Source organism: Schistocerca americana, chromosome 8 (genome assembly GCF_021461395.2).
Source record: "Schistocerca americana isolate TAMUIC-IGC-003095 chromosome 8, iqSchAmer2.1, whole genome shotgun sequence".
Classification (NCBI taxonomy): domain Eukaryota; kingdom Metazoa; phylum Arthropoda; class Insecta; order Orthoptera; family Acrididae; genus Schistocerca; species Schistocerca americana.
Window position 1 is genome coordinate 231496211 of NC_060126.1, and position 21095 is coordinate 231517305.

Below are 21095 nucleotides of genomic sequence, written 5' to 3' on the forward strand. Positions count from 1 at the left end.
CGCCGGGATGAGCCGCACAGTCCATGACTGCAGTGGCGAAGACCACTCGGCTAATCCCGCGCGACATGGTTTTGGATTTAGAACTTTTTATCAAAGTGAAAGACATTACTAATGTGTCCTTAGAGGAGTTTCTGGCAACTCTGCTTCCGGCGCGGAACTGCGGAAGACTTGGCTGCTCGTTACGCAAGCTTGGGAGTTGGCTGGCTGCAGGTGAGGAGCCGTATCATCGGGCAGTTATTGCGGCCTGACCTCGGCGCTGGCTGGTTGTGAGTCTCCAAGCGCGCCGCGTGCGTGCCGAGCGGGGCAAATGAGCCCCGCCGCGTCGCACGGGTTTCCCAGAGGTGCCGCCACGGCCAAGGGCCCGGCGCTTCCTCATTAAGGAGCCCGCGGCACGGAGCCCAAATGCTAAGTCCGACTAACGAGCCGCCGTGTTTTGCATCTGACGCGCCCGTTTGGATGCACGCCGACGCTGTTCGCGCCTGCGATAAGGCACACTGACTGCCACCAGTGTATTCGCTCTTCCCTTTCCAACGGTGAAGGTCGCATTACATTATCTATGCGCGGAAGCTCTTACAGCGTCTCACTACGACGTCTCGTGAAAACTGAGAATCTACGTGCGAACCTAGGCTTCCGCGACTGTTGTCCTTTCCAGTACTTCAGTAATACAGAGTGTCCATACATTAGCTTCATAAATGTACATCTTAAATAACTTCAAAACGATACTATTCAGTAACAACTGGTTTTCAACATGTGACAAGATAACTAATTAAGTATTTATATTTACTTTCCAGGTACCACAGTTCTGACGAAAATGTAAAAGCCCCAGAAGAAATGTTAGTGTGTACCCTCGTCCTTAGAGACGAAGCTCTATACCCAAATGAATTCAATAGAGTTTGCGTAGTATAGATGTAGATGTAGAAGTGCAAGGATACTTTCGGACCACCGTTCCAATCACCTATTTGGGCTTGGCATACGTCATTTGTGTAAACAGGTCGTGTTCCCCATAAACGGGGAACCCACATCTTTCAGACTCCATTTTCAAGGAGTCCTGCCAGTGAGTTGGAAATGTCATAATCGACAGTGCACAGTCTTGCATAAGATGTTATGTCTTTACACCTACAATGTGCAGCTGCTTCTGGCATTAAAGTCTATGGATAGACATCGGCGCCAACTGAATGCAGTGGACATGCCAGTCACGATTACGGAATCTACGAATTTTCGGAAAACATTCGTTTCTCCGATGAGTGAACTCTTTGTGTATTTCGCAAACTGAATCATCATACCGTTCGCATATGGTGATTACAGTGTCCTCATATTACTTGTGAAATTGAAAGAGACTGTTCTTAGGTCAATGTGTGGTGCGAAGTAATGGACAATTGCATCATTAGTCCACTATTTTCCAACGAGTCTACCGTCAACAGTGTTTACGGAGCTACGTTTGGAACACCTGCAAGCTGACGTCATGTTTCAGCAGGATGGGGCACCACTTTGCTGGTCCCTAATTTTCTGCCAGTTTATGAATGAAAAGTTTTCAGATCGATGGACTGGACGAGATAGTCCCACTCGGGTCAGTCCCGATAACCTCTCACGAAGAGACTTCTTTCTGTGGCGTTTTCTAAAGGATCAGATGTAGCCAACCAAGCTACGGACCTACCGGGCTTCAAGGCACGCATTCGGGTTGCGTTTGAACATATTGCCTTAGCGTTCCTGGAGCATGCATGGAGGGAAATGGAATACCGAGTGGACGGTGTCCGTGTCATTAGCAGTGCACACATTGACGTATGGAAAAGGAAACAAAACTTTATGAGTTTTGATGCATATATGCAGGTTGAAGCGACGAATGAAAATTTGTACCAAGCCTGGGATTCGAACCCAGATCTCCAGCTCACTAGCGGATGCGCTATCCATTACGCTACCTTGGCACAGTGGCTTTGCACAATTTGATGGACTACGCTAGCACGCCTCCCTACTCAATCCAAATTTCCATTCACCTCGCAGCCCACTTGTTATACCCTCTAAACTCGAACTGCATTGCAGAGACTCTCCAACTGTATTGATATAGCACCTCAACATCGAAAGAAACTGGGGATCCTGCCTGAAACACAGGCATAGTATTTTAATCAAATGAAATTACGTGGTTCCAGAGACTCTTCGAAGTCTCAGACATCGAAGTATATATGCAGTCTGAAGCGCTGTGCCTGAGTTTCAGGAAAGATCCTCCATTTCGTTCGCTGCTGAAGTGCTGTTTCAATACGGTTGGAAAGCCTCTGCAATGCAGTTCGAATTTGAGGGAATACCAAGTTGGCCGAGGAGTGAATGGGAATTTGGACTGAGGAGGGAGGAATGTTAGGGTAATCCGTGCAATTGTGCATAAGCCACTGTGCCAGTCTGGCGTACGGGTTAGCGCATGAGGCTGGTGAGGAGGAGAGCTGGCTTCGAATCCTGGCCTTGGTACAAATTTTCATTCGTCGATTTAGTCTGCATATGTACATCATAGATGTCTGAGACTTTAAAACTTCTCTGGACCCATACAGTTTTATTTGTTTGTGAGTTATTTTGTCACATGTTGAAAAACTGCTGTTACTATGCGATATTGTTTTATAGTTATTACCGTCTAAAGTTTTAAAGATAATTTTTCGACGTCCTATTCTGGATATGTGATGGCGTCATGTCATGTAGACCGACGTTTGTGCCCCGGTTGCAAGTGGTCTTTCTCAGGGCATGTATTTACCACTGTGCTAGTGCCGTGACGAGAACTTGCGTGGTCTTATTATACCCTGCTTCTAGAGTCAAATGTCGGAGACGTCTATTTTCGTATTGGGTGGCATGATCCTGTTGGATGGTTTCGGCGATTGTGGACCAAAATAACACAGTGACGCAGTATTTTGCTACCGCGGTGTTCGATGCCGGTTGGAACAACAGAATGCGTGTGGGCCTTCGACAGGTATGTGGTGTGGCAGCGTCTAGAGCGCTGTCGGCTTGTAGGCCGGCTACTGTCGGCAGTCGAGACGATGCAATTCATGTTGTCAGGTTGCTTTACATGGCGGGGCGGTCACAAACTCAGGAAAAGTTGTACTGAAGACTAAGAAGTATTGCTTTCCTTTTTTACCTTCCCTTATTCGACCAGGCATCTGATAGAGGTAAGTATGTCGCCCAGTGTGGAAGCAAGTCGAAGATCTGTCAGAGACTCGTGGAACGCAGCAGTCTAGTCGAGGCTTTTCATAGAGAGGTGGAGCCAGACATCAGCCCCTGTATAGTGCCAGCCGATGCAGTGTTGGCGGCGCTTCAGTACACCAGTGACGTATATCTATTCCGTGAACGGCAGTGAACAGTACGCGCACAAAGGAAACGCCTTCAGTTCCTGACTGAGATGGGTGGCATACGACTCGAATTTGGGAGCTCATAATCCCGTCAGATTTTCGGTGGTTTCCCTATTTCTTTCTTTCGCTATCGCCTTTATCCCGCATTGTGCACAGGGTCGGCAGGGTGAAGTACGGAATTGCCACGGTTAATTTTAAGGGGTGGCTGGATGCCCTTTCTGCCGCCACCCCATACCCCCTGGGATGGAAGTAGTGTACCCCAGCTGTCTGCATCTAGCGTAAATCGTGAAAAAGTGTGAATGTGTTTCAGTTGTCTGCGAGGTGGAAATGAGGCGGGACGTGGGGACCAGTCCGATATTCACCTAGTAGGATGTGGAAAACCGCCTAAAAGCCACATCCAGGCTGGCCGGCACACCGGCCGTCGTCGTTAATCCGCCGGGCGGATTCGATCCGGGGCCGGCGTGCCTACCCGAGTCCAGGAAGCAGCGCGTTAGCGCTCTCGGCTACCCTGGCGGGTGGTGGTTTCCCTATTTGTCTTAAGGTAGCCCGGATGGTTCCTTTGGAAAAAGACACAGCCTATTTCTTTCACAACCCCCACACCTTTAGAGTTAATGCTCCGTCTCTAATGATCTCGTCGTCGGCTGGAAGTAAAAACTTAGTGCTCTTTCCTCTTTTCCCTCTTGAAGTGATGAGGCAAGCTGTCGGGCCAGAAAGGGTAAAGACTGAGAATTATGGAGGAAGAGACTGGGCAGACTGAGATGGTGGCAAGCACTCACCGTGTAGCTGTTGATCTTGACGCCAGGCAGCACCTTGCCGTTGCTGCAGAGGGTCTTCTGGACGCAGGCGTGTCCGCTCCTGGTCTTGCAGGGGACCGTGCCGCCGCCGACTGCAGAGCCGCCCCCTGGCAGGAGACCGCTCAGGAAGGGGTTGCCCTGCAGGCTGGTCTCCCCCAGCGCCCCCGTGGTGCCGGGGGCGCCAGGCAGCGGGTAGCCTCCAAGGCCCGTCTCGCCAAACGCTCCCGTCGTGCCTAATAAACAAAGAAAAACTGTTGTACTGCGGCGGCGTAGCTCCAATATGTACACCAGCAAACCTCAGAATCCCTAAAGAATCGAAATTCCATGTGTAAAACAGCCTCAATGGCCTTCCTGAGTACCATCTGGGAAATTTGCACTCCGTTTTAAGAAACAGCTAGTTTTTGACGCATCTCAAGGTTTATGACGTCATATCTCCTGAACTATGTATAGTACGATGTTATAGTTCAGCAGGCACATTCAGTGATAATGTGGATAATGTCTGCAAAATGTGCTGCGGATAGAGTTACTAGCAAAGACGTCATAAATTAAAACGTCATGCCTGATGAAGGTTTACTGCATGAACAGTGATAATACAGTATAACTTGTAACACAAACTTGTAACTTTCACTAGATTTTGTTGGGTGTATCGTAAAGATTTGAAATTATCAGCAAATTTTGCTGGAAGTCGCGAAGTGCTCTCATTCTCAAATACAGCATGAATATAATCTGGGTAATTCGAGCGCCGAGACATATGCACAATTCGTAATATAATGGTTGTCTTACTGCGTTGCTCATCTAACACAAGACTATCTCTCCTAATGAGTAGATTATGGGAGTATTTTAAATTTGGTGAGCAGCTGTATGAATATTTGAAATCAATCTGTTACCGCTGGAAGCCATTAGATAGGCAGCCTGTAGCTAAAACCGCGAAATAGATTTGTCATTACGTAATATTGATGGTTTGTCCAACAACAGTAGGTATATGTTACCACGTATACGCCGTGTTACCAACTTATCAAAGAAACTTATGAGGAAACAGGGTGGAGTTGAAGCCGTAATTACGGTTGGAATGAAAATGAAGTTGAAATCGTCATGGTATGTAATGAAGCCAGTGGATAGAGTTGGTTCAAATGGCTCTGAGCACTATGGAACTTAACTTCTGAGGGATTAGCCGAGCGGTCTAAGGCGCTGCAGTCATGGTCTGTGCGGCTGGTCCCGGCGGAGCTTCGAGTCCTCCCTTGGGCATGGGTGTGTGTGTTCGTCCTTAGGATACTTTAGGTTAAATAGTGTGTAAGCTTAGGGACTGATGACCTTAGCAGTTAAGTGGTGGTGGTGGTGGTTAGTGTTTAACGTCCCGTCGACAACGAGGTCATTAGAGACGGAGCGCAAGCTCGGGTTAGGGAAGGATTGGGAAGGAAATCGGCCGTGCCCTTTCAAAGGAACCATCCCGGCATTTACCTGAAACGATTTAGGATGGCTGGAGACGGGATTGAACCGTCGGCCTACCGAATGCGAGTCCAGTGTGCTAAGCAGTTAAGTCCCATAAGATTTCACACACATTTGAACATTTTGAACTTAACTTCTCAGGTCATCAGTCCCCTAGAACTAAGAACTACTTAAACCTAACGCGCCTAAGGACATCACACACATCCATGCCCGAGGCAGGATTCGAACCTGCTACCATAGCGGTCTCGCGGTTCCAGACTGTAGCACCTAGAACCGCTCGGCCAGGATAGAGTTGGATCAAAGAAATTCGTTCCTGAAATCCAAGTGATAGGAAAAGACCGAGAATTCGACCTAATAGAAGGATGGTAAATCATATTACAAAAATATATGGAACGACTCGTATGACTATAATGCGTGGCGAAGGAGCAGTCGATATCTCATGACTGACGGAGACGCCGCTAGGTGACAACTTGGGCACAAATCATTCGTGGATCCGTTTCCAACAGGATAACAACTCTTGACAAGTTGTAAGGAATATTTATGACGATGTCATTGGCACCACATCATCTCTTCTTTTTTGTTCAGCTGAGACGAAGTGTTATAATTGGTCTGTGATTCCGTCATTGATGAGCCGTGACAGTTAACAAGTAACCAGCACATCTCATCTTTGTATCTACTGCCTGGAGTTTTCCTAGACTGAGTAAGTTGAAACAGCGACATCTAATGTGTTTATCGTAGTGATTGACAAATGCCATTAATACCGGTTTTAGGTAGGTAATGGGGTTTCAATGGGTTGTCGATATTGTATTTTTATAGGCAGGGGTGCCGGCCGCGGTGGTCTAGCGGTTCTAGGCGCGCAGTCCGGAACCGCGCGACTGCTACGGTCGCAGGTTCGAATCCTGCCTCGGGCATGGATGTGTGTGATGTCCGTAGGTTAGTTAGGTTTAAGTAGTTCTAAGTTCTAGGGGACTGATGACCACAGATGTTAAGTCCCATAGTGCTCAGAGTCATTTGAACCATTAGGCAGGGGTCTCCAGTGATGAATGTATGCATAGATGATCTAAAACATTATGAGCACCTGCTTAATAGCTTGTTAGACAGTCTTTGGAACGAAATGCATCGTTGATTCTGCGTATTAGGGATGAGACACTTTATTGGTAGGTTTGTGGAGGTATGTGGCGTTAGATGTCTACGCACAGGTCATGTAATTTGCGTAAATAACGGGCTGTTGATTTTCGTACGAGCTGATGGTTACCGTTAGAGGTCTAGATGGGTTCCATGGCGTTAAGGCCAGGCGAGTTTGGTCGTCGAGTCATCAACGTGAGTTCATTACAATGCTCTCGAAACCACTGTAGCACGGTTCTGGCTGCGCTACAAGAACAATTATACTGCCCCTTCGGCGACGTCAAGTATGAAGGGATGTAGGTAGTTTTCAGCTACAAGCGTGTCTTCGATTACTATCACAGGTCCCACCCAAGAGCAGGAGAATGTCTCCCATACTATAATACTGCCCCCTGCAGCCTGCGTATGAGGCGCGCTGCACATCTCGACCCGCCGTTCATTTCGATGGGGGCATATGTGGAGACGACCATCACCCTAGTGTAGCAAATAGGTGATTCACCCGAAAAGCTGACACGTTTGGTTTGATCGACGGTCGAATCCGATGGCACCGTGCCCACTGCAATAGTAATTGACGATATCGTTGGGTCGACTTGAAAACGTAGGTCTCCTGCGGAGCTCCATGTACAACAACTACAACGAACGGTGTGCTCCGAAACACTCGTGCGTGCACCACCATTGTGTTATTTCGGCAGACATGCCACAGATCACCATCTATCCTACTTAACAGAGCAGACAAGCCTGCGAACCCGACATTCTGTGAAAAGTCGTGGACTTCCAACCATTTAGCACCTGTTCTTCTACCTTTCTCACAACAGTACCATATAATCCGACCAGCTTCACCGTTTTTGAGATTCTCGTTCACAGGCTCTGCGTAACAATAATGTGCCCTTTGTCAAAACCGCTCATCTCAATGGATTTTCCCATTTGCGGTCCATATCTTCGCTAGGGTGACCCCCCCTCCGTCTCTGCTCCGCTTTCGTCACTGCGTCACATGCTCGCAACGCCAGCAAGCGGCGTCCAACTTCGCGGTGGGCACTGGTCATAATGTTTTGGCTGATCGCAGTGGTCATAATGTTTTGGCTCATCATTGTATTACAAAGCGTTAATGGTGTGTGTGTGTGTGTGTGTGTGTGTGTGTGTGTGTATGTGTTCGTTTTTGTGTGTGACCCTGAGTACTGACCTGGGGCACCTGGGAAGCCGGGCTGAGCGCAGGCGCCGCCCGACGCACCGCCGCAGCCGGAGGCTGGCCGCGACCCCGGCAGCAGCAGCGAGGACTCGCCGTACTGGCCCGTGGTGCCTGCCGGCCCTGGCCGCGAGCACGCCGAGCCCGGCCCACATCCTGGTCCTGCAGAGGAAAGGTGCGCCGTCAGTAAGCAGTCTGTGGCGATCTCCTTATTACACTACTGGCCATTAAAATTGCTACACCAAGAAGAAATGCAGATGAAAAACGGGTATTCATTGGGCAAATATATTATACTAGAATTGACATGTGATTACATTTTCACGCAATTTGGGTACATAGATCCACAGAAATCAGTACACATAACAACCACCTCTGGCCGTAATAACGGCCTTGATACGCCCGGGCATTCAGTCAAACAGAGCTGGGAAGCCGTGTATACGTACAGCTGCCCATGCACCTTCAACACGATACCACAGTTCATCAAGAGTAGTCACTGGCGTATTGTGACGAGACAGTTGCTCGGCCACCATTGACCAGACGTTTTCAATTGGTGAGAGGTCTGGAGAATGTGCTGGCCAAGGCAGCAGTCGAGCATTTTCTGTATCCAGAAAGGCCCGTACAGAACCTGCAACATGCGGTCGTGCAATATCCTGCTGAAATGTAGGGTTTTGCTGGGATCGAATGACGGGTAGAGCCACGGGTCGTAACACATCTGAAATGTAGCGTTCACTGTACAAAGTTCCGTCAACGCGAACAAGAGCTGACTGAGACGTGTAACCAATGGCACCCCATACCATCACGCCGGGTGATACGCCAGTATGGCGATGACGAATACACGCTTCCATTGTGCGTTCACCGCGATGTCGCCAAACACGGATGCGACAATCATGATGCTGTAAACAGAACCTGGATTCATCCGAAAAAATGACGTTTTGCCATTCGTGCACCCAGGTTCGTCGTTGAGTACAACATCGCAGGCGCTCCTGTCTGTGCTGCAGCGTCAAGGGTAACCGCAGCAATGGTCACCGAGCTGATAGTCCATGCTGCTGCAAACGTCGTCGAACTGTTCGTGAAGATGGTTGTTATCTTGCAAACGTCCCTATCTGTTAACTCAGGGATCGATACGTGGCTGCACGATCCGTTACCCTCCTAAACCCACCGATTCCGTATTCTGCTAACAGTCATAGGATCCCGACCAATGCGAGCAGAAATGTCGCGATACGATAAACCGCAATTGCGATAGGCTACAATCCGACTTTTGTCAAAATCGGAAACGTGATGGTACGCATTTCTCCTCCTTACACGAGGCATCACAACAACGTTTGACCAGGCAACGCCGGTCAACTGCTGTTTGTGTATGAGAAATCGGCTGGAAACTTTCCTCATGTCGGCACGTTGTAGGTGTCGCCACCGGCGCCAACCTTGTGTGAATGCTCTGAAAAGCTAATCATTTGCATATCACAGCATCTTCTTCCTGTCGGTTAAATTTCGTGTCTGTAGCACGTCATCTTCGTGGTGTAGCAATTTTAATGGCCAGTAGTGTACAAGAAGTCACACTCATTCAGATTGGGCCGCGGAATAAGAAATTTCTAAATAACTTTCGATCGATTTTTGCGTCCAACCTACTCACAACTGAATTTTAAAATATTGTTAATTCTGTCGTGATTTTGTTGACAACACAACCGAAAACATACCATCACACGAAATGATACAATCTCAGACACTTTGCAGTTCTCATACTCAAATCTGTTCGAGAGAAGCCGATATTGTGACGTTTCATTTGTATTCGTACCTGCACCTGGGTTTCAGGCTGGGTCCCCCATTTACGGTCGATACTGAGTTGCCATGCCAGAACATGGAGAGCCTCGGCAATTCTGTTCGAGCGTAAGGGGGAATTTAGAGTAGACTGGTGCTGCAGTGGGAATTTGGATCGAGGAGGGAGGCGTGCCAGGGTAATCCGTGCAGCTGTGTGAACAGCTGTGTTAAAGTGACTTAATGGCTAACGCACCTTCCTAGTAGGCACGAGATCAGGGTTCGATTCCCCGCTTTGGTACAAATTTGCACTCGCCGCTTCAATCTATATACAAAATGTATCATATCATTACATGCCATCGATGAGACGTATATTGTTAGGATTATAACAAAAACATGTATCTAAATTTAATGCTGAATTAATATACCCTGGATCCTTAATTGAAGAAAATAATCTGACTCAGAATTTGTAAAACTACCCATTTTTTCATTCCAGGAGAGACAGATACATTCAGAACTTTTGAAGCTCATAATTTCCAGTTTTCATACAAATTCTAATCCAGGAACGTAATGGAACGAAAATTACCAACAAAAATCTGAACTGAACCGATTCAGCTGATCCCGCCAGTCCCAGCCGCTTTCCCCTTTATAACCTTTTACAATCAAAATGGCGTATTATTGTCCATTAAATCTTAGACAATTTAAATTAAAATAATGACAATGACGACTTTTTATCAACATTTCCCTTTTCTGATGAAATCTCAAGCCTTCCACACTTACATCTCATTTCTCTCCATTTTTCTTCCTCGCTAAGGACTTCATTCAACATTCGCCCACGAATATTTGAACATTTAATTAGTGTGATCATCTCTCAGTAAATACGACTTTTACGAAACTGGTGCCTTTTTTATGAAAAGCGCGTGAAGTAAGTGACGTTAACAGTATGTTGCTCTACGCATACTCATCATTGATGGACATTATTATTCAGTCGTGAGTATAAATGAATGAAAAAAATATAGATAAATAATCTAAACTGAAAAATACCAATCCAAAACTAAAAGCCCATAGAGCCATTACAAGCTAAATTACGAACATGATGTACGTATTCTGTTCTTTATTTGTTGTGTGTATCATATTCTCCAGTACTGCGCAACACTGGCAGTTACATTAGAAGTGTGTTAAGTATCTAGCCTGCTTCCTCTTTTTTAGTCTCTTCCCTTGCCCCTCCTACCTTCTCCAATCATCCTTTTAGAGTAAAAAGTGGCAACTACTTATATTATGTAATAGGAATCTGTTGTCCTTAAACTAAATATAACTGAACATATTTACGTTTTCACAAGTGATTGGTGAATGGTCTATGGCTTAATATATTTTCATTATTTATATGTATTACATTTTCCTCTTGCCGCTATTTAACAAAAAGGATCTTGTCTCCCATTCGTAAACCTCTGTCATTAATAAAATTCAGACGCCACATATCCTTCTGCTACGAACGCTATTGAAGACCTAACTGCCAAAGACGTGCTTAACTTGTGATTTGATTGTAGAACTGTCTTCGCTCGTATGTGTAAAATCGTTGACATGAAACGGTTTGGTATCGCATGGTTTCACAGACTTTCATAATATGTTAACGAAATGTTTCTCATGTAGAAATTTCCAATGCATAAACCAATTGTTTAGATGCTCCTACCCGCCAAAGGACAGATCGAGGAAACGTGCAGGCTATAGAACTGTCCCTACCCCACTCGTCCATTTATCATGGTAGCAATCATCCGCCTCGAACAATGTGATTGAAATGTACTGGAGTCTTATTGTGGAGAAACCACATGCTTCCTACTGTCTGTAGAAATAATTCAGCAGCAGGTCTGGAATGATGTTACGAATAAAGGTCTTCTAATGGGGCCTGTAATATGTGCTGCTAGAGAAAACGACACCTATAGTTTGAGCCCACACATTACTGTCAAATTGCCGCTATTGTCTAGCGTGAATTTTATCACGTGGAATACTTCCATTCATATGTTATGGTTATTAAAATATTCTATTTCAGTTTTCATTATTGGTTACGAGCTTCATTTGATTTACCCGAATTTGCCTTTTAACCGCAAAGTTGTTGAGCGTAAACTGTCAGTACTGAGTGAGGGAATCGACTGTGGCCCCTTTCCAAGATCCATCCAAGTATTTGCCTCTAGAGGTTTCACGAAACCATAGAAAACATAAATGTGGATGGCCGGATGGGGATTTGGTTCATTCTCCTCCCGAATGAGAGTCAGTATCGAAACCTCCATCGTACTCGGTACAGAGTTTCTGTTCCTACCGAGCATTGAAGTCTCCCAGTCGAACAGGGTTGGGTAACGTACATCCACATTATTAAGTCATCCTACAATGCTCATCATATTGTAGTGCCTTCTAGGATGTTCAAATGTGCTAGGGTTGCATAAGGGTAACAGTGCTCACCAGCTATGGATCCAGAATTAGAGGAGGCGGTGGCGCCACTGAAGGCCCCCTGCTGCCACCAGAAGCGACCATTGTTACTGCTGAGGCCGAAGTCAGAGGGCAGCAAGTTCTGCTGGAGCTCGTCCTCGCTGGGAGGCTGCACGGGGGCAGGGCTGGAGGGCAGCGGCGCGGGCGTGGTGCTGCTGACCGGCTTCTTGTGCGACTTGCGAGGCGGCCCGTAGCCTTGCGCCGACACCGCGGCCGCCGCTAGGGCCACTGCCACCAGCAGGGGTAGCAGAGCGCGCATCCTGCCAAACACATACACCTCTGTACAACACGAAACACTACTCGCCTACATTAACGTACTTGAATGCTTAATTAAATTAACATTTTAAACTGGCTTTCTATATGGGACATTTAGAACACACGCAACTGAAGTATAATCCTGAAGTGAAGTCCTGAAAACAGTCTCACCCACCACAACAAATATATAATATAAAACGCTTATTTTCGGAAAAAAGGTATTGCATTTTCTACGCACCTTTTTAGTCTTAAGACTTAAGAAGTAATTTTCACTCTGCAATGTAGTGTACTTTGTTCTGAAACTTTCTGGTCGGCTGAAGCTGTGTGCCTACCGGAGACTGTAACTCTGAACTTGCCTTTCATGGAGAATGTTTTTACTAACCAAAATCTCAAAGTGAAAATCACGTACCGCTCTCACAGCTTCAGTTCTACCGGTACCTTTCTCTTACTTTTCAAACTTCACAGAAACTCTTCTATATCCCCAGCTGAGCAAGTACCTCTGAAAGAACGGATATCACTGAGAAATGGCTTAGCCAACCCCTAGTGGTTGTTTCCGGATTGAGTTTTTCTCTCTCTGTTGTTCAACTGTAACATACGAGGGCTATTCGTTTATTAAGGTCCGATCGATCACGAAATGAAAACCGCAGTGGAGATCGGATGAAGGTTTGCACAGATGTATTGGGCAGTGTGTCTTGTATGCTCGTCGACAGCATCACATCGGTCTTTTCATTTCTGAGTCCACAGTGAGCCATTAAACATGCCTAGAAAATAATGTCTCCTCCCAAGTATTAGTGTCTGTCGAGAAGTTTGCCTGATTTCATGCAGCCCCCATAACATAACTGTAATGCATTCCTTTCTTCATCACAATTCTGGGCCACACACATCTTCTCTCTTTGCCTTTAAAGAAGACGAAAACATAAAGGAAATGCAAAATGTTTATCACAGCGGGCAACAAAGATGCTCCTCCAGAGTTGTCGAGGGAAAGTGTTTGATCCCTGTCATAAAGCTCGGAGTTGGCTTGCTGTGTTCACATGAGCCGCTGGCTATTAAGACAACATTCTGGTACAGACAAAGAGCTGTAAATCAGCGTAGAGAATTGGCGGAATTCATAGGCGGCTACCTTCTATGACGATGGTATTGGAAAGTCTATACAACACCTGGACAGTTGTCTAAGTCGGAGCGGCGAGTATCTAGAAATGCAGTTGGAAGGTAACTGTTGCGAATAAACATTTTTCATTTTCATTGTCGTTTCCATTTCGCGACCGATCGGACCTAAAAAAACGAATAGCCCTGGTGCTAACTTGTTGTTTTTTCATAGTGATTACATGAAACAACTTGAATAATTTCTTGGAAATGTTGTAGTTTTAGTGCATCCCTGTTGTTTTCCACTTGTACTACTTCTTTCTATGCCAAGTAAAGCATTTCTGAAGTAATCGTTGTTTTCATTGTGAGAATATCAGAAAAGTGCATGTCTGTGTATGATGAAGTAGTATATAACGAAACATGCAGGCCTGTCACCACGACAGAATCACCGACAACTGTAGCAGAAAGAGAACAATCCCAAGAATGACCGCGGAAACTTCGACATATACGCACGTCTGAAAGCAATTTAACAAGAAACTTCACATGACTAACTGTAGAGAAAATACATCTATTCCACCCAACGCAAACAACCAGTTGTTGCCAAGCAAATAAAACAAAACCACTGATGTTAATGCATAACTGAAATATCCCAACCCCAAAGTGGAAAACAATGAACATGTCTTCTGGTAAGAGCGACATCCTTTTACTATTTTACTACTAAACAAACATGGGTGTAAATAGTGAGCTTCATAGCAAAAGCCCCAATAATCAATTCCTTCTTCAGGTAAGCATTTTTTCATGCACTAATGTCTCCCGTGTTTTGATTGCATGAAGCACTCCGTGCTTTCTTCGCCCGATGTATGGTCTGAACTCCATTAGCACTGAGTAATCGTCTGTGTGTGCTATTTTCGATATCACAAACATGTCTTCATGAAATTGTGGCGAACTAACTAACACATAAGGTTACTGACCCGAAGTTTTGATTACCTGATACTGTTCTGAAGTAATCTGTAACCTCAGACTGTTGTTTGAGCTTGCGAGGAAAAGGAATCCAGCAATAACTTCTGCATTCCATATTACTAACGAATAGACAAGCTTTAAAGGCAGCATTTCGATGACTGATCTGAAGTGTAATGCCAGTGAACTAAATAAAATATTTCGTGCCTATTCCAAGTAGAAGTCTCAGATCGAAGCTACATTTCAGAATGGAGAGACCAGAAGTTCGAGTGATGATTCTTATCTCGTAGCGAAAGAACTATTCTCGTTTTGCTATGACATAAAACGACCCATACAATTTCAGCAACACGTTTATTTGTGCTCTTATGTTTTTTGTATCTAGAAAATAGTTGTATGACACGTTACGTTACAGAAATCCATTCGGTGCATCTGCAATAATGAAAGCTGTACTGTGGATTCTCTGACGTAAATAAAAAATGGGAAAGGCGATACCAGTAGATAATGGGTGGCATTACAGTTGTTTATTTTCTCAATAGTTATTTAAAACAATAAAAATTTACATTCAACTCTTTGGAAAATCGTTTTGGACTTCATGTCATCGTTCTGTAACTGAAGTATAGTGGTAATACGAGATGACTTCGGAATGAAGTCAGGCAAAAATGTCATAACTGAACAACCGTGTTTAGCACCAGCTGCACACAGCGGATACGTTTTCAAAAATGTCACTTCCTGATTACAGAAAAATGTCTATAGACTGAAATTTTTCATTTTGAAGCGGAGCGTGCGCTTATATGAATCTTCCTGTGTTAAACCTGTGTGCCAGACCGACACTCGATTTCGGGACCTTTGCTTTTTACAGGCAGATACTCTACCGACTGAGCTAGCCAAGCACAACTCAGATCTCGTCCTCACAGCTTTACTACCGCCAGTACCTCAGTAAGGTATGAGCTGAGGTACTGGCATATGCAAAGCTGTGAGGAGGGATTGTGATTGAGTAGCTTTGTCCTCAGAGCACTTGCCCGCGAACGACAAAGGCCGTGAGTTCGAGTCTCGTTGCAGCACAGTTTTAATCTACCGGGAAGTTTCAACGCCTGTAGCTTCAAAAAAATCGAAAAGAGGCCTTGGTCCAAAACCCAGTCTAGCAATCCGCGTATTATTTAGATAATTCGTTAAGTCGTTGACAAATAGAAGCTGATTTCTCGTCATAATGAGATCATTCAGCTATTGCAAAACTCGAACACGGAATCGCCGAAGAGAAATGAGTCGTCGAAATTGACGGTGTTAGTCAAATCCATCGACCTGAAGATTCTATTAGTTTCCCATTAGCCTGCATCTTCATCACATTAGCGTTGTGTAAATACAGCACGTTTTTTCAAGTGGGTACTGTTTCTACCACAGGTGAACACAAACAAACTCTTTCACCTACCAGGACAGCGACACATTGACAACATTCTTAAACAGTGTTGGATGTTTTGCTGTATCGGGGTGATGCTTGTCCTCCCAATGCACAATAGCTTCGGGAGCATCAAGAAGACGTTATGTAGAGCTCTGTAAGAGCTGTTGGCCTAAGAATGTCGATTCTAGTCTGTTGTTTCAAGTAGTTTATTATATTTAGTAGTACTGAAAAGCGTTGTCTCTAAGTAACAGTTAGAGTGAAATACAGAAAGCCTTGTAGATATTTATGTATGACATTCGGGAAAAATTATCTAATAGATATAGAATTAGGCTTACAAATTTTGTATTATTGTATTCTTAATACGATAAAAATTTCATGTTACCAAAATTTATCGTAACAGAGTACATGTAACTTGCCCATAGACAAAGAGGAGATGTAAGTTTTCCTAACACCTGAGGTAATGCAGAATTAGTGCGTTGCGAGTAGTTTCCACATATTCGTTGCAATACAAATGGATCAATCGCTGATATAACCAGCTTGATGAAGCGTAGCAACAAGTTTTAGAAACCAGAGACTGTAGAGATGCTAACAGCTGACTTCTGTCCTAGAAAGCAACGGTGCAAAACGGACAGGCAAGAGATTTACGGTCAGATTCCCGTACGTCGAGACAGTAGGTGATAGAAGCCAAGGTATAAGCGTATAGTAACTGTGTTGGGAACAGTGATGGCTCCCATCCGAATCTTCGTAAAGAAGTGACAGACTGTCATCCCAGCGTCATATTTCCGGTTTGCAATGACTGCACGTACTGTGAAGAATACGGCAGAGGTGGCCAGTGTTACAAGCAACTGAAGGCTAATACAGAAACTATAGCATTTCGGCCGTGTTTCTGAGTCATACGGGCTTGAACACTCTGATTCGAACGTAGCTTAACATTTTTAGTAATAGTCATTTGCAGATACAGTAAAATGTCGTATTGAGTCCAGTACAGTAAATTATCTGGCATTAAAGCGAGCAATGTTGTTTCAATATTAACTGCTTCATCGCAACTGAAAGACATCTTGCCGTTTTACTATTATATGAAGCTAAAACTGTGAGACAGATTAAACTATTTCCCAACTAACAGGACCCATTATGTAGTTATCTATACCACCCATTGGCCTAGAGTGCGAAGAGATGTAAACATAGATACCCAATACAAAATGTTGAGACAGAAAACCTCAAAATCCCCTGTTTTCATACAAGTCAGGTAGTTAACAGGGCTAGAATATTTGCACAAAATTCCACCATCATTTCTGACGAAAAGTATATATTGTTACCGTAATCTCATGGTGCAAAAAATCCATTGTTTCGGTTGCTCTTCCAGTCTGTCTTCGATAAGGTAACGATATCTACCGATCATCTACCGCCAGTAGATGCCAAAACGAATTGTATTAGATTTGCCTCTCAGGGTGGTACGCCGCGTTCCAATTCATAATTAATTTAATCTTTCATGGGATGTGTTTGGCATCCTTGTTCTCCAACATTAAATTGCTTTTTGTCTCCAAAAACTGGTACGTGGAGTATTTTTTTGAGGAAAATTGTAAAATATTTTAGTTTTATAGGATATTACTGCTGACTCACAAATATTATAGCATATTAATTTATACGCAAAACAACACATTTTCGTAGTTTCTCGTGCTCCGTAGCTTTCTTGTCGTGTAGCAAGCACAAGAAGACGCTAGTATGCAATTGGAAATTAAGTATTTCCCGTAAAGCTTAAGAATATTTACTTATGTGCACGTTTAATCCCCGTAATTCTTCCTTTTAACCAGAAATAACACTAAGGTACCATACTAATGTCAGAGGATGGTATAGTGTAGGACTACGTTCCGAAGCAAAGGTGTTCCGGAGTGTTATCGTCTCTGGCGCTAAACACAACCCAGTGAAATAATCGTAGATGAATGAATGTGAAACAGGAAAAAAAGAAGACTACGTGATGGACATAGCTAGCTGAGTGTATCCAATACGTTCCTATGATGAATAAGAAGAGACAGACCGCCTCAGGCTGAAACTACGGGAGATGGTGACGTATCATACTGGAAACCAACGCTAGAGGACCATTTTGGAGTTGATGTACTGTTTGATACATCTGGTCAGGAGATCAAGCAACACAGAAAGCAACATACATCTGGAGTATTGCCGCTTCGTACAGTATAGTGTAAAGCAATTGACGGAAAGTATTGTGTTATCGCTAATACAAAAAGAGAAAAAAAGTGACATTTCTGTGCGATCGACTTGTCGCAATGATCCAACTCCTTAGCAGTTACACCTGTAAGATATCTATTAACTGGGATTGTCAGTCTTTCATATGCAAATCAATAACGGGTAAGTAAAAGACGAAACCGGTAACAGAGTGATGACAGCGATCAAGTCTCAGAAAATTTAGCACACATTCATGTAACTGATGTCTTCCGTTTAGACTTAAGTTCAGTCATTCATTCGTCTGCAACTTTTTTCGTAGTTGAGGTTATCTTCGTCTTTCATCATTGCAGGTTCACCATAACAATATGACTATGCACACACACACATACACCCACCCACCCACCCACCCACACACACACACACACACACACACACACACACACATACACGCGCACACGCAAACACACACGAAAGAAATTGTTTGTTTTCTGTGCGGCTGAAAATATTAAATATCGGTATTTCCAATTGATCCCCGTCGTGCAGAATTTTTCGTAGCTCTTTCGAACACTCGTGAAAAGCGTATCCAAAATCATAATGTTTCTCCTAGATTTTTTTCCGGAAAGCCTAAGTCGATTAGAAGCCATTACAGAACATATATGAGAGAGGATGCCCAAAGTTACCGTTGCCAGTTGTGACTAACCATTTCGTGCTTCATCTACATCGACACGATTACTCTGCAATTCACAATTAAGTGCCTGGCAGAGGTTTATCGAACCACCTTTAAGCCACTTCTCCATCGATCCACTCTCCTACAGCGCGCGGCAAAAACTAACACTTAAATCTTTCCGTGCCAGCTCTAAATTCTCTTATTTTATCATGATGATCATTTCTCCCTCTGTAGGTGGCCGCCAGCAAAATATTTTCACACTCTGAGGAGAAATTTGATGATTGAAATTTCATGAGAAGGTCTAACCGCAGCGAAAAAAACCTTCGTTTTAATGAGTACCACTCAAATTCGTGTCTCGTATTTGTGGCACACACTATCTTATTTCGCGACAGTACAGTATGAGCTGCCCTTTTATGAACTTTTTCGATGCCCTCCGTCAATTCTATCTGATGCGGATCCCACACGCACAGCAATATTCCAGAGGAGGGAGGACAAGCGTAGTGTAAGCAGTCTGTTTAGTAGGCCTGTTGCATTTTCCAAGTATTCTGGCAATAAATCGCAATCTTTAGTTAGCTTTGCCAAAAATGTTGTGTATGTGATCGTTCCAATTTAAGTTATTCGTAATTGTAACCCCTAAGTATTTAGCTGAGTGTACAGCCTTTAGATTTGTGTGATTTATGGTGTAACTGAAATTTAGGAGATTCCTTCCGGTGATCATGAGGATGAATTCACTGTTTTGAGTTTTCAGAGTCAACTGCCACTTTTTGCACCATATAGATGTCTTGTCCGAATCATTTCGCAATTTATTATGATAATTTGATGACCTTACATGACTGTAAATGACGGTATCATCTGCAAAGAATCTTAAAGGCTGGTCAGATTGTCTCCTAAATCGTTTTTGTAGATCAGGAACAACAGAGGGTCTATAACTTTTCCTTGGAGAACTGTTTTACTCTGTTTCCGTCAGTCACTGGGAACTGTGACCTTTCTGGCAGAAAATCACGATTCCAGTCACTTAACTGAGATGATAGTCCATAGACAAGAAATTTAATTAGAAGTCACTTGTGAGGAATGTCGTCAAAAGGGTTCTGAAAATCTAAAAATGTGGAGTCAATATAACGTCCCCTGTCGATAGCACTCATTACTTCGTGAGAATAACTGTTGGATCGCGAAGTAGAAGATCACTCAGCGCATGGGAGTGGACGTCCCGTGGCACGTACCTGTGTCTCGTGCTGAAGAGCCGTCCGTTGGCACTGCTGGGTGTATGTGTTGTCCGCTCCGGTGCGAGAGCGACTGAGGCGGCGCCGGCGGAGCCGTGCTTTTATACGGCGCGGCCCGCGGCCGGCCGTCCTTGGCGAAGATCCGCCTCGTCCGCTGCGCGTAGCGTCGCTCGCTCATCCGCGGCCCTCGGGAATCCTGCGGCCGCCCCCGTGCACGTTCCAGCTCCAGGACCAGGCCCGCTGCTGCTGCCGATGCTCTGTCTTACTCACGGCTGACCTCCTTCAGCTGGACCGTGGGCCATCCCGCTGTGCTGAAACTGCTTGACAATTAAGCAGCGTAGTCCAGAACCACTTTGCAGGTGTGGTGTGTGATGCAGATACACCATGTGGCAGGATCATAAGGTTTTAATTACCATCTCAATAAATCAAACTGCGACTATGAAACTTGCAAGTATCCTTCTCCACATATTCACCTTAGAATGTGGTACAGACACTGTCGGGAAAAAGTTAATACATCTGGAAACAGGATGTCGATTTTGATTCCCAAATCACTGCTGGGCGTGTGTGTTGTCCACCAGCATGTTGAACAGTGAACGGCATGATGTTCTCAATGGAGAGACGTCTACAGACGTTGAAGTTACCTCTGGCGTGCCACAGGGGAGTGTTATGGGACCGTTGATTTTCACAATATGTATAAATAACCTAGTAGATAGTGTCGGAAGTTCCATGCGGCTTTTCGCGGATGATGCTGTAGTACACAGAGAAGTTGCAGCATTAGAAAAGTGTGGTGAAATGCAAGAAGATCTGCAGCGGGTAGGCACTTGGTGCAGGGAGTGGCAACTGACCCTTAACATAGACAAATGTAACGTATTCCGAATACGTAGAAAGAAGGATCCTTTATTGTATGATTATATGATAGCGGAACAAACACTGGTAGCAGTTACTTCTGTAAAATATCTGGGAGTATGCGTGCGGAACGATTTGAAGTGGAATGATCATATAAAATTAATTGTTGGTAAGGCGGGTGCCAGGTTGAGATTCATTGGGAGAGTCCTTAGAAAATATAGCCCATCAACAAAGGAGGTGGCTTACAAAACACTCGTTCGACCCATACTTGAGTGTTGCTCATCAGTGTGGGATCCGTACCAGGTCGGGTTGACGGAGGAGATAGAGAAGATCCAAAGAAGAGCGGCGCGTTTCGTCACATGGTTATTTGGTAAGCGTGATAGCGTTACGGA

General features: G+C 44.7%; 1 protein-coding gene across 1 annotated transcript in view; it reads right to left on the minus strand.

Moving 5' to 3' along the window:
- Positions 1–19927, minus strand: part of LOC124545238 (collagen alpha-5(IV) chain-like) — a 62253-nt gene extending 42326 nt beyond the window's left edge. The window contains exons 1-4 of the mRNA XM_047124110.1: positions 19858–19927; positions 12072–12358; positions 7863–8027; positions 4097–4347 (exon numbers count right to left, since the gene is read on the minus strand). Coding sequence (XP_046980066.1) covers positions 4097–4347; positions 7863–8027; positions 12072–12357 — 702 coding nt within the window. The 5' untranslated portion in view covers position 12358; positions 19858–19927. The remainder of the gene's footprint in view (positions 1–4096; positions 4348–7862; positions 8028–12071; positions 12359–19857) is intronic.
- Positions 19928–21095: the final 1168 nt, after the last annotated feature.